The sequence below is a fragment of the Pelophylax lessonae genome, assembly GCF_965119305.1.
Source record: "Pelophylax lessonae genome assembly, chromosome: 2".
In the NCBI taxonomy this organism is placed as follows: Eukaryota; Metazoa; Chordata; class Amphibia; order Anura; family Ranidae; genus Pelophylax; species Pelophylax lessonae.
The window spans coordinates 15,913,690-15,927,828 of record NC_138769.1 but is presented as its reverse complement, the minus strand read 5'-3'; the positions used below and the strand labels follow the sequence as shown (position 1 = coordinate 15,927,828).

The window sequence follows — 14,139 nt, the reverse complement described above, 5'->3', positions numbered from 1 at the left end:
TTATTTCTATGACCCCTCTTTTGTTCCCCAAACCTCTCCCTCTCCTCGTCGCTATAACCCCTCCCCATTCCCAAAATCTCTTCCTCTCCTTGTCTATATAACCCCTCCCTCTCCCTGTCTCTATAATCCCTGCCCATTCCCTAAATCCTTCCCTCTCCTCATCTCTATACCCATTCCCCAAATCCGTCCCTCTCCTTGTCTTCATAACCCCTCCCCCCATTCCCAAAATCCCTCCCTCGCTTCGTCTCTATAACCCCTCCCCATTCCCAAATCCCCCTCTTAATTCCCAAAATCCCTCCCTCTCGTCATCTCCATAACCCCTCCCCATTACCAAAATCTATCTTCCTTGTCTCTAAAACCCCTCCCCATTCCCAAATTCCTTCCTCTCCTTGTCTTTATAACCTCTCTCCATTCCCAAAATCTCTCTCCTTGTCTTTATAACCCCTCCCTTTTCCCAAAATCCCTCCCTCTCCTGCTTTTTCTAACCCCTCCAAATTCCCAAAATTCCTTCCTCTCCTTGCCTCCATAGCCCCCGCCCATTCCCAGAATCCCTCCCTACCCTCATCTCTATAACCCCTCCCCATTTCCCAAATCAATCCCCCATCACCATAATATAGGGGGAGCATTTCTGTAGGCCAGCAGGAGAAGAACGGGCAGTGAGTACATGTAGACCAGAAATGGCTGAAAGAGGCTGGAGGTACTGCAGTACTTTATTAAAAGCGGATCCCTTGTTTTCTATTTCTGTTTTACACAGGTGTACAGTCTCTTCTCCTCTCCTGTATTAAAATTACTTCCTCTGATTTCACTGCACACTGTGGGCTTCTCACAATGTATATTAGACCCTTCAGCAAACCAGAGCCATCCTCATTTCCTGTCTGGAGGGCACCCAGGATCATCTATCCCTTTCCTCCCTACCCTGACTGTCGCCTGGCCGATCCCTTTCATTAATTGGATCTCAGTTCTTTCAGTCATGGAGGCTCAGCAGCGCATATGTACAGTCTGTATGCAATTACAGTCTGCATAGGAATACCCACTCCTCCAGACTGACATCACCACCAAGCAATCTTAATGCCAGTCTGCAACTCACCAAGCACACTAAATGTCATCCGGGTTGGATATACATCTACTCTGATTTAAACAAGAAAAGAGGGGGTTCCCCTATTGGTGGGACTTTACAGGCACTCCAATGAATTTACAAATTAATAATACAAAAGTAATTTTATTGAAACAAAATATATAATATGATTAAAAAAGAAGCAAGCAGTGATAGCAATACATAAATGCAGGTGATATGAGTACTGTGATAGCAAGGAACCCAACGCGTTTCAAAGTAAATAACTTCTTCTTCAGGGGTAATTTCTGGCTTACAGTATCTCTCTATAACAATACATAGATAATTAGTGCATCAAGTTATATACAAAAAAAAAATCAACCGAGCGGTGGAAGCCCATGTGGTGGGTCAGGATGACAGTATGTGTCCATGGATGGAAAAGAGGGGGTTTATTTATAATAACCCAGTAGTTCAGCCAGGACGTAACAAAACTCCGGGTGAAGCCTATTGGACAGCTGAAGTCCAAATGAAGGAGCCCTGATATACAGATAATAAAACAAAAAAATATAATAAAAGTATGTATAAGTCTGGGAAGAATAAAAGGGGATTGTAAAAGAAGAAAACAAGGGGGAGGGGGGCTGATTTAAAGGAGATGTCTGGGATAGGCTAAATAATTTACAAATGTTACCATAACCATGAATCAGCTGTTATTTCTTCCCTCTTGTATTTGCAGCAGGGGCACTTCATCTGTCATGCAGATCCCTGTAATGGTCCATTTGAAAGTTTATAGGTGGTGGTTACCACTTCAGCAATCCACCCCCCCCCCTTTCTGTCCCTCCTCTACTGGTAGATGTGGCTGCGCCTATCAAACAGGCACGCATCTGAACAGCAAACAAGTTCAGACACTGTGCTGTTCCTGTGCATAGTGGAAACACATAAAAGGTGCAGACATGGCTGGATCTAGTGGGAGGTGATCAGAAGGGCTGTGCCCCCCCCCCCCATTTCACTTGACTTGTGCCCCCCCCATCCTCCATGGAAGCTGTTCTTTTTGGGCTCCTTCTCACATCCTGGTACTGTACACAGTCTGAGCACAGGCATCACAGCTCCTTTCTCTCTCTTCTTCCTCCTCTCATAGAGCTCAGATTGATTATCTTATAGACAGCCTCTATCTGCACACTGTGTAGCTGCCTGCTATGCTGCACAGTCGTTTTATCTGAGAACTGCAGCATAGCAGGCAGCTACACAGTGTGCAGATGGAAGCTGTCTGTAAAATAATCGATCTGAGCTGTGTGAGAATAAGGGGGGTGGGGGGGGGGATGAGAGCAGACAGTTTAGAGCCTAAATTAGTCAGAGGAGAAGGAAAGGAGGTGGATCACAACAAGATTGTCAGCATACAAATCCTGAGAAGACTATAGCCCCTCCCACAGGTATTTACCTCGATTTTAACAGGATATGCTTCTCAGAGGGATAGAAAAATATTTAACAGCTCACGGGGAATAGGATGAAGCTAAAAACAGAAACCTGTACTTGCATAGTTACATAGTTACTCCCTGCTGATACGACTGCTTGTGGAAGAGAATTCCACATCCTTACCGCTCTTACAGTGAAGAACCCCTTACGTGTTTTAAGGTTAAACCGTTTTTCCTCAAGTTTTAGTGAGTGGCCACGCGTCTTATTGTATTCCCTTTCTCTGAATAGTTTGTTCCTTATGCTAGGGTCGCCAGTACAGTATTTGAACATTGATATCATATCCCCCCTCAATCGTCTCTTCTCCAGAGAGAATAAGTTCAGTGCTTGTAGTCTTTCCTCATAGCTGATGTCCTCCATTCCCCTAATTATTTTTGTTGCCCTTCTCTGGACTCTTTCCAGTTCCAGCACATCCTTCCTGAGGACCGGTGCCCAGAACTGGACAGCATACTCCAGATGCTAATGCTAGATGAATAAAGTGTCATTGGTGAAATTAAATCTGAACCTGGAGAATCTTCTGTAACTACAATTCTTATTCTGCAGGTGGCCTGCTGGTTGCTGGATCCCAGTTCCAAGGAACGAACCATTCACAACATGGTGGCAAACTTCCTGCCATATGAGCTCCCTCTGCTGGATGGAGTTGGAACAGGCCAAGGAGTCCACAGCCTGGGACTCTGTGCTGGTGATGACCATTCGGGGCGCTACAGGGCAGCCATAGAATCGGTTCTCATCTTCAGCATCATGGCCAAGCTGAACGGGTTGTTAGAAAGAGAGACTCTACAAGGTAATGACCCCTCCTCCCCCTCTCATCTTAAAGGGGATGTTCTCCAACAGATCTCTTGAGTTGTTGTGTTAGGCTCTGCAGAATATTTCCCAAGTCCATTTCTTTTTGTCTGTGTCCTCTGTGCTGCTCAACCTTGTCCTTTCTATCATCTGTTAGAGTTCTTTATTTCTATTGGACCAAAATCATTATAATTTTGAACTTGTGTTTGAAGGGGTCTTGTGTTAGAGACAGTTTCCATCTTAGGGACACGGGGGGGGGACTGAACCTGTACCAGAAACTGCAGTGACCTTTCCTTTTTTTAAATGTTGCTTGTCTGGTCATCATGCTAGTGCGGTTCCTTCACTACTTGTCACAGACCTGGAATAAACAGGTTGCAGGATGTGCCAACAAATTAAAGGCAGACGAAAACACAAGCTACTGCTGAGAAATCTCACCATTGTGGGAGGGGCAGAGACCAAAACTAGTGCAGAGAAATCTTACCATTGTGGGAGGGGCAGAGACCAAAACTAGTGCAGAGAAATCTCACCATTGTGGGAGGGGCAGAGACCAAAACTAGTGCAGAGAAATCTCACCATTGTGGGAGGGGCAGAGACACAAACTATTGTAGAGAAATCTCACCATTGTGGTAGGGGCAGAGACACAAACTATTGCAGAGAAATCTCACCATTGTGGGAGGGGCAGAGACACAAACTATTGCAGAGAAATCTCACCATTGTGGGAGGGGCAGAGACACAAACTACTGCAGAGAAATCTCACCATTGTGGGAGGGGCAGAGACACAAACTACTGCAGAGAAATCTCCCCATTGTGGGAGGGGAAGAGACACAAACTAATGCAAGGAAATCTCCCCATTGTGGGAGGGGCAGAGACACAAACTAATGCAAGGAAATCTCACCATTGTGGGAGGGGCAGAGACACAAATTACTGCAGAGAAATCTCACCATTGTGGGAGGGGAAGAGACACAAACTAATGCAAGGAAATCTCCCCATTGTGGGAGGGGCAGAGACACAAACTAATGCAAGGAAATCTCACCATTGTGGGAGGGGCAGAGACACAAACTACTGCAGAGAAATCTAACCATTGTGGGAGGGGCAGAGACACAAACTAATGCAAGAAAATCTTATCATTGTAGGAGTGGAAGAGACACAAACATATGCAGGGAATTCTCACCATGGGGGGGGGGGGGGATAGAGACACAATCTACTGCAGGGAAATCTCCCCATTGTGGGAGGGGCAGAGACAAAAACTACTGCAGGGAATTCTCACCATGGGGGGGGGGGGGATACAGACACAATCTACTGCAGGGAAATCTCCCCCTATCCATGCGTCCGGCCCCCTAACCTGCAATGCGGGGCGCCGGACGCATGGAGTTCAATGGGTTTTTTTTTTCTGAGTCACCTGATTAGAGCCAGAGGCTCTAATAGGCTTCAGAAAAGGGAGGACCCGGGGCGTAGAGCAGTGCGCCCCGAGCCCACCCATTGTGTGACAATAGCGAATGAAAATTCGCTATTGTCATTCGGATCCTCCTCCTGGCCAATCAGGAAGTGGGTCCGACACCCGCTTCCTGATTGGCCGAAAGGCAAAAACCGTGCCATTGGCCGAGGAGGAGGCGGGAGTAGACGCCGGGGAACAGAGGAGAAGCCGCCGCTGCATCAGGTAAGTGCTGGTCTGGGGGGGGGGGGGGGGCACGCTGGTCACTATGCATTGAAAGGGGCACACTGATCTCTCTGCATTGAATGGGGGCACACTGATCTCTCTGCATTGAAAGGGGGCACACTGATCTCTCTGCATTGAAAGGGGGCACACTGATTTCTCTGCATTGAAAGGGGGGCACACTGGTCATTCTGCATTGAAAGGGGGCACGCTGATCTCTCTGCATTGAAAGGGGCACACTGATCTCTGCATTGAATGGGGGCACACTGATCTCTCTGCATTGAATAGGGGCACACTGATCTCTCTGCATTGAATGGGGGCACACTGATCTCTCTGCATTGAAAAGGGGCACGCTGGTCACTCTGCATTGAAAGGGGGCACGGTGGTCTCTCTGCATTGAAAGGGGGCACGCTGGTCTCTCTGCATTGAAAGGGGGCACGCTGGTCTCTCTGCATTGAAAGGGGGCACGCTGGTCTCTCTGCATTGAAAGGGGGCACGCTGGTCTCTCTGCATTGAAAGGGGGCACGCTGGTCACTCTGCATTGAAAGGAGGTACGCTGGTCTCTCTGCATTGAAAGGGGGCACGCTGGTCCATCTTCATTGAAGGGAGCACACTATACCTTGATTACTGAAGGCCCCTTTCACACTTTTGTGACCTCAAAGTCACGCAATTTTTTCCAGCGTTTTTTTTTCCAGCAAAGCAATGCCTATTACATTTTTCTGTTTGCGCCCCCCCCCCCCAAAGATTTTGAGCACCAGCCGCCACTGGCAGAGACGCAAACTACTGGGGGAAATCTCATTGTGGGAGGGGTAGAAACACAAACTACGTGGGGGGGGGGGGGCAGAGACACAAACTACTGCAGGGAAATTTCCCCATTGTGGGAGGGGCAGAGACACAAACTACTGGGGGGAAATCTCATAATTGTGGGAGGGGAAACACAAACTGTAGGAAATGCAAAGGCTCTAGCTACTGTAAAGAGAAATCTCACCATTGTGGTAAGGGCAGAAACGCAATCTACTGTGGGTAAATCTCACTATTGGGGGGGAGTCACACATTATAGCAGAAAATCTCACTATTGTGGGAGGGGCAGAGACACTAATTACTGTGGGGAAAGCTTCCACCTCACATTTTCTTTCAGCACTGGCTCGCCTTCCTGCACATTCTGCATTGCTGTTTTTTTTTCGGCTCACTTGTTGTGGATAATGTTGATGCTGCTCCACAGAATAAATGAAAGAGTCGATGACTCCCCTTACTAGTTCAGTTTTGAATGGAGCTGGCCACAGATATAATCTGTGATGTTCTTGTAATATTCAGACTGTTTATCTATCTTGTCCATCCTCAGATGTATTCCGCAATGTGGAGATGCCCACTCAGTACTGCCTGGCGCTCCTGGAGCTGAACGGCATTGGATTTAGTACAGAGGAATGCGAAACCCAGAAACACATCATGCAGGCCAAGCTGAACGAGATTGAGGCTCAGGCCTACCAGTTGGCCGGACACAGCTTCTCGCTGACCAGTCCGGACGATGTCGCTCAGGTACCAGACGATCCTCCATCTGTCTTATAGGTGGGAATGTCTCAGTGACGTCAGTGGGAAACATAAAGAGCCTTGTGCAGCTCTGGCAAACAGTGCTGACTTTATCATTCTCATTTCCTTCTTAAAGTGTATGTTATCCTAAAAATGAACTTTTCCTATAACCTTCTCCTTATTGATTCTCTGCCTGCGACACGCATCCATTACATTGTTCTCAGTTTCTTTGTGGACTACAGATCACCTCCACACTGCCTGCAATAGTGGATGCTGCTGTCCACATTGCACCTCCCAACCCAATAGATGAGTGTATGTACAGTATATCCTGGTGGCTCCTAAACCCTCCCTGAATGGTGGCCCATATTTTTAAGCCAAGGTACAAAGGGCTTTTTTGTCCTCGCCTCCCAGTGTCTCAGGCCCTCGGGTGTGCTGCACCCATGTATTTGGAGCCCACGCAGCAAAAAGTATTTCTGGATTCATAGTTACATAGTTAGTCAGTCCATCTGGCTCAACCAATAAAAAAACAAAAAAAAAACAAAACAGTAATGAAACCCCAACCATGCAATCCCATATACACAATCCTATATCCGCAGTTGATCCAGAGGAAGGCAAAAAAAACTCCCAGCAAAGCATGATCCAATTTGCTACAGCAGGGGAAAAAATTCCTTCCTGATCCCCTGAGAGACAATCGGATATTCCCTGGATCAACTTAGCTAAAAATTATAGTACCCAGTTATATTATGTACACCCAGGAAAGAATCCAGGAGTTTTTTTTAAAGCAATCTAGTGAGCTGGCCAGAACCACCTCTGGAGGGAGTCTATTCCACATTTTCACAGCTCTTACTGTGAAGAAACCTTTCTGTATTTGGAGACTAAATCTGTTTTTCTCTAGACGTAAAGAGTGCCCCTTGTCCTCTGTGATGACCTTAAAGTGAACAACTCAACACCAAGTTCATTATATGGACCCCTTATGTATTTATACATGGAGATCATATCCCCCCTTATGTATTTATACATGGAGATCATATCCCCCTTATGTATTTATACATGTTGATCATATTCCCCCTTAATCTCCTCTTCTCAAGCGAGAATAAATTCATTTCCTCTAATCTCTCCTCATAGCTGAGCTCCTCCATGCCTCTCATCAGTTTGGTTGCCCTTCTCTGCACTTTCTCCAGTTCCCCGATATCCTTTTTAAGAACTGGAGCCCAAAACTGAACTGCATATTCCAGATGAGGTCTTACTAATGATTTGTACAGGGGCAAAATGATATCTCTCTCTCTGGAGTCCATGCCTCTGTGAATACAAGCGATAAAAACAGCCCCTGCACATGCTGGAATCCAACATCTACATAGGGATATACTTCACCAGCCTGTGGCGATGATCATGTGTCCACTTCCTACTTGTTGTATGTCTTTAAGCAGGTATGTCCTGGTCGCTGCAGCTCCTCTCACACTCCACTGGGGGGCGGATAAAATGCAGGTTCCAGACTGTAATAGAGGGAAGCGCACGCAGAAAATGACTCCAATAGAGATTCTATATGGATTCTATATGCAACATCACTACAGTAAAAAATACACCAATACAATACCTAGATCTACATTATGCTAGGCTTCACTCACCACCTGCCATATACGGTGAGCATTATTTGGATACACTTTACCTGAATATACACCTACGCTCTTTTTCCATATAGAATGACTTTTTCATATCCGATATGTCATATTAGAATGGTTCTGAAACTGATTTTTAAACTGATTTTAACCTTTTAATATTTTATTGGCTATCGTTTATACATTTTATGGTATGCCAATTGGTGTTTGTTATGATGTCCAAGAAGTTGAAGATGTTGTGGTCTATTAGAGTTTGAGTTCTATACTTTTAATGATATATAAGCTTCTGATATTGAATGTAATATATGGAATATATTTTATTGTATGCGTTTTTGAACGAAAAATGGATAGCCCCTTGCTCCTCCTCTCCTGTCAAGGTAAACAACAATTGGAAACTGGCCCTTTAAGAGAAAGAGTTAAACAATTAGGGCTGGAGGTTTTCAGGTATATAGGGAGGAGGTTTTGTAGGAAGCAAGGTGGGACCTGAAGAAGGAGGCTCCGCCTCCGAAACGCGTTGTCCGTGGCAACCAGCAGAAGCAGTATACCCCCGTGGATCCCTCCACTTCGTAGCCCCATACTGCTTACAGCTTCGGCCGAGGCTTTGGCTCACTCGTGCAGTGGTGTATGACGGTGGACTGGTGCGCAGGCGCACTAGTACTGATACGTAGTGACCCGGCGGGGGAGCCGTGAGCAGGAAGTAAGGGAGAGCGGGGTCATAGCGGCGGTAGCTGCGAGAGAGGAGACCGGAGTGAAACAACCTGGAGGGACGGGAGGAGCGTGGAGCTTCTGTTGACATGCCGATATGCTTGTGCAATAAGGAAGGAAATGTGAGTGCATTTTAACTGTACTGTTTGTCCCTTAATAAAGCGGCATTGCCCGAGGTCTGCGTGCGCTTCCCTCTGTGAATACAAGAAAGGAATTTGCTTGCTTTGGAAACCGCAGCTTGGCATTGCATGCTATTATTAAGCTTATGATCTACCGGAACACCCAGATCCTTCTCCGCTATGGATTCCCCCAGTTCTACTCCATCTAGTATGTATGCTGCAAGCATATTCTTAGCCCCCAACAATGTCTTCCTTGCTCTGAGATCTGAAACAGGTCCTCTTTGCTTCTCCCATTACCTCTAATTTTCTGTTGTGTTTCTCATTCACCTGATGATCTCCATTTTCTGGCTCATCCTATCAGACTCTATTCTGTAATCTGCTCTATATGCTCTGTGCATGGACCGGTTGTAACCTGAGAATTACAAAAATTGTACGTCGGTGTCAGTTGTGGATGTAGTGTTTTTTTTTCTGTTTTTTTTTTTGTGATGTTTTCATTCAGTTGCTACATCCTGTGTGTGTATTCAGGTCTTGTTCATCGAGCTTAAACTCCCTCCCAACGGGGACGTGAAAGGTCAGGGGAACAAGAAGACCCTGGGATACACCAGGAGAGCGGCCATCAATGGAAACCGAATCAGGCTCGGCAAGCAATTCAGCACTGCAAAGGTATCCAAGGAATGTGTGTGTGTGTGTGTGTGTGTGTGTGTGTGTATGTATATATATATATATATATATAATTTTCTCTATCGCTCATTGACAGACGTAGTCTTCTTGATTCTCAAGAGCTGGGTTATGTTGTCTCCGCAGGAGTAGGACTAGGCAGAAAGGCAAAACGTTCTGGCTCCACCTTAGGGGCAGTCCCTGAGGGTATATCCTCCCTCTCTCTGCTACAGGGAATCAGTTTTTTTCTGTCTAGTCAGGAGTAAGGACCTAAGTTCCCTTGCTGGGATCTTTTTGGTCCTGGCAAGATTTTTCTTAAAAAAAAAAAAAAAAGATTTTTTTAGGCAGTTTTTCTCCAGTATTTTTTTCCTGTGAGATCTTCAAGCAAATACGCCGGACTGGGCGACACTAGTGGTCACCCCAGCCGGCCTACGAGCGCGCGCAGACCATTGCATTGCGCTTGGTCGGCCGCGACACATTCAAGTAAGTATGCGGGGCCGGGCGACGGGCTGGGTGTTGAGATCCAGTGGTCACCCCGGTTTCTGCCTACGAGCGCGTGCAGACCAGAGCTCCGCGCTGGGTCGGCCGCGACGGAGTCCCAGTGGAGGGACTGACCTTGCGAGTTAAAAGTCTCGCTTGGACGCCAGGAACCAGAGAGTCGAGGCGTCCGGAGTGGTCCACAAACCCCCACCCCGGTGGAGAGGGTATTGTGAAGAGAGGGTGCCTGTCGGTTCGGTATGGTGAGTAAACGTTCCCTTTTTTCTTTCCTCGTTATGAGGCAGTATGAATTATGGGCCCCTCCATACATGGTCAGTATATATCTGACACTAAAAAGTCCCCCTTGTAAATACAGTATGTGTTTGTGGGAAGTGGACTTGGTTTGAGAGCTAACACTCTACCCAGCAGACTGTAGCATTACAGCAGACATAGGAGGTATAATCCTACCTTATTTGTAGTGTATCTCCTGTAGATCAATAAATTGCCACGTAGCAGAGATGCAGGTGGATGTGCTGGGAAAAACGATTTCGGCGGTCCGCCGCCATTTTGCCGTAGACCAGGTGCATGTATGTCCTCAGGTCACGCCGGCCGCCATGTTTTTGGAGTCTATTGTCTCTTGTATGGGGGCGGCCATGTTTCATGAGCCCAGCTACCTCGTGGAGAGCTGGGAACGCCGGAAGGCGTACACAGGGGGCGGAGCCACGTCCTTCTACCCGGGAAAAAGCAACAGCTCCTTCCAGTCTGTAAAAGACAGACGCTGACTGCAGTCGGTTTGAAACTTCACTGCATCGGTTGGTGAGCCTTGGGGGTCCCTCTCTCTCTCTGTGGGGATCGAGAAGCAGGTACTCTGAGGGGCGCTATTGCGCTAGGGGGAGACACAAAAAAAAAAAAAAAAAAAGTTTTTTTTTTGTTTTTTCTGGCAGAGGTGTCCTGAGTTAACATGGACCCTGCCACTCATGTATCTCCTCCGGATCCCCTCGAGGGGTCTGCAGGATCCTCCAGCACCCCACTGGCGATTGAATCATTGTCAGCTATTATGGAAACTTTTGTGTCCCGGGTGGAAGTGGCTTGTCAGGGACAGGGCGCAAGAAAGCGACCCCCGCCTAACCCCATATTATCTGAAACCTCGGATTCAGACTCTGAGCCTATTTCTGCAGTTGCAGGTACTTCATCTGGGATTGGTGTCTCGTGTACTGTCTCTTCAGACAGTGAGGAGGATGTTTCGGCATCAGCCATAGCCAAAGAGGAAGCGTTGGTAAACGCACTCATTGTATCTGTTCAAGAAACCTTAAGATTACAGGGTATTCCGTCGGAAATAGCTGAAACTGAAATCCCTTTTGGTACTAAAAAACGCATCAAAGTGGCGAAGGTTTTTCCATTGCCCAAATGTTTTGGCAATCCAATCAAAGAAGAATGGAGTCTGCCAAAACGCACTTCTACTATTTCTAAACGCATTAACAGGCGTTATCCGTTTGAGGAAACCCTCATTAAGAAATGGACAGAACCACCTGTGGTGGATTCACCAATTGCTAGATTGAATAAAGCCACGGTTATTCCTCTAGAAGACGCTCCATCTTTTAAAGATCCAGTGGATCGCAAGATAGAAGCTATGTCTCGCACCATGTTTACCTTGATTGGATCAGCTTTCAGACCAATAATTGCTATTGGTCTGGTTTCGCAGGCTGTAACTGAATGGACCAGGTGGTTACGCCGGGACTTAGAAGAGGTCCCTCAGGCGGTATCAGATTTGTTGGAACAAATGATACAGGGGTTACAGTTTGTGTGTGATGCGGCGTTAGACGCCACTCCATTATTGGCGCGAGCATCAGTCTCAGCAGTGGTTCTCAGGCGTACACTGTGGCTAAAAGGTTGGTTAGCCGACCAAGGTTCCAAAAAAGCATTGGCTAATATCCCCTTTTTAGGAGAGCGTCTATTTGGAGCCAACTTAGATGAGATCATTAAGGATCTCACGGGTGGAAAGAGCACCTTTTTACCGCAAAATTCAAAGACGAGGGCCTTCTTTTTCTGCTCACAAGAGGTTTTTTCGTCCCGCGGGTGAAAAAATTAAGTCCTCCAAAGCTCCTTCAGGAGGCTTCAGGGGACGTTGGTCGGGCAAGCAAAAGCCCGCCCCCTCCAGACCTGAAGATAAATCGTCCAAAGCCTGAAGGTGCGCCCCCACCCATAACTGGGGTGGGGGGACGTCTTCGCCGGTTCCCGGATCCATGGCTTTCCAGAATCCCGGACAAGTGGGTTTGCGAAGTCATAAGGTCAGGGTACAAGATCGAGTTTCGATCTCTCCCACCGGCGCGATTCTTCCCTTCCAATATTCGACTATCCCCGGATCGTTTAGAAGATCTGCGGAGAGCAGTCACGGATTTACTACAACAAGGAGTGGTAGTCCACGTTCCTTGGACAGAACGTTTTCAGGGGTTTTATTCAAACCTATTTACAATACCCAGGAAAGAGGGCAAAGTGCGTCCAATTCTGGACTTAAGGGCACTCAATTCTTTTGTCAACATAAGAAAATTCAGAATGGAGTCCATTCGCACAGTAGCAGCTTTCCTGCATCCAGGGGATGTCCTAGCGTCCATAGACATCAAGGACGCATATCTTCACATTCCCATTTTCGCAGGACATCAGCGGTTTCTACGCTTTTCCGTAGAAGAGAACCACTATCAGTTTGTGGCGTTACCTTTCGGTCTCGCCACGGCTCCTCGGGTCTTCACTAAGGTGTTGGCCCCAATGTTGGCACTACTGCGCCAAAGAGGCATATCGATTCTAGGTTACCTAGACGATCTTCTGCTTCATGCAGAGTCTCCTCAGACCCTGCTACAAAACATAGAAATTACTATAATTTCTTTACAGGAATTCGGGTGGCTGGTGAACCAGCAAAAGTCATTTCTGGTTCCCACCCAGAGGCTCGAATATCTGGGTCTAATTCTAGACACAGTCAGGACAAGAGTTTTCCTTCCGGTAGGGAAACTCCGGAAGATTCAATCAGCAGTCCAGTTGTTACTATCCAACAGCTGGTCTTCTCTTCGAACTTGCATGAGGGTTCTGGGATTGATGGTGGCTTCCTTCGAAGCAGTCCCATTTGCCCAGTCCCATACCCGAATTCTTCAGCAAGAGATTCTTCTCAGATGGAATCGGAATCCGGAATCCCTGGACAATCAGATCCGATTGAGCAAACAGACCAGAGAGTCTCTGGTCTGGTGGCTTCGGTCTCCGATGCTCAGCCAGGGAAAGTCATTTCTGCCAATATATTGGACAATAGTGACCACGGATGCCAGTCTATCCGGATGGGGAGGAATTCTCGGTCAGTTATCTGTCCAGGGACTTTGGTCCCTGGAAGAATCCAGGTTGCCGATAAATGTATTGGAACTGAGAGCGATCAAACTTTGTCTGATTCACTGGACCGAGCAGCTCCAGGGCAGCCCGGTTCGGATCCAGTCGGACAACGCCACGGCCGTGGCTTATGTCAATCACCAGGGGGGCACCAAGAGTGCCCGAGCGGCCAAAGAAGTGGCTTGCATTCTTCGCTGGGCGGAACGATTTGTTCCAGCTATCTCTGCGGTGTTCATTCCGGGGGTGGAGAATTGGCAGGCAGATTATCTCAGCCGTCAGACTCTGGATCAGGGGGAATGGTCCCTCCATCCAGAAGTTTTCCACCAGTTGTGCCTACGGTGGGGCACCCCGGATGTGGATCTGTTGGCATCACGATTCAACAGGAAAGTACAGAGATTCGTGGCTCGCTCCCGCGATCCTCTAGCAGAGACCGCAGACGCATTGATCGCCCCGTGGGGGCAATACCAGCTAATATATGCCTTCCCTCCTCTCGGGTTACTGCCAAGACTTCTTCGCAGGATAGAGGAGGAAGGAATTCCAGTAATCCTGGTGGCTCCGGACTGGCCTCGTCGAGCTTGGTACGCCGACGTGGTCAGACTGGTGGCGGACGTCCCGTGGAGACTTCCTCTCAGGGAGGACCTACTGTCTCAGGGACCGATCTTCCATCCTGCTTTACGATCGCTGGCTTTAACGGCCTGGCTATTGAAACCCAGGTGC

At 47.6% G+C, this 14,139-nt stretch overlaps 1 protein-coding gene across 1 annotated transcript in view; it reads left to right on the top strand.

The window, feature by feature from the left end:
* Window positions 1-14,139, top strand: part of POLQ (DNA polymerase theta) — a 161,097-nt gene that overhangs the window by 103,829 nt on the left and 43,129 nt on the right. The window contains exons 17-19 of the mRNA XM_082247649.1: window positions 3,062-3,302; window positions 6,298-6,491; window positions 9,448-9,585. Coding sequence (XP_082103775.1) covers window positions 3,062-3,302; window positions 6,298-6,491; window positions 9,448-9,585 — 573 coding nt within the window. The remainder of the gene's footprint in view (window positions 1-3,061; window positions 3,303-6,297; window positions 6,492-9,447; window positions 9,586-14,139) is intronic.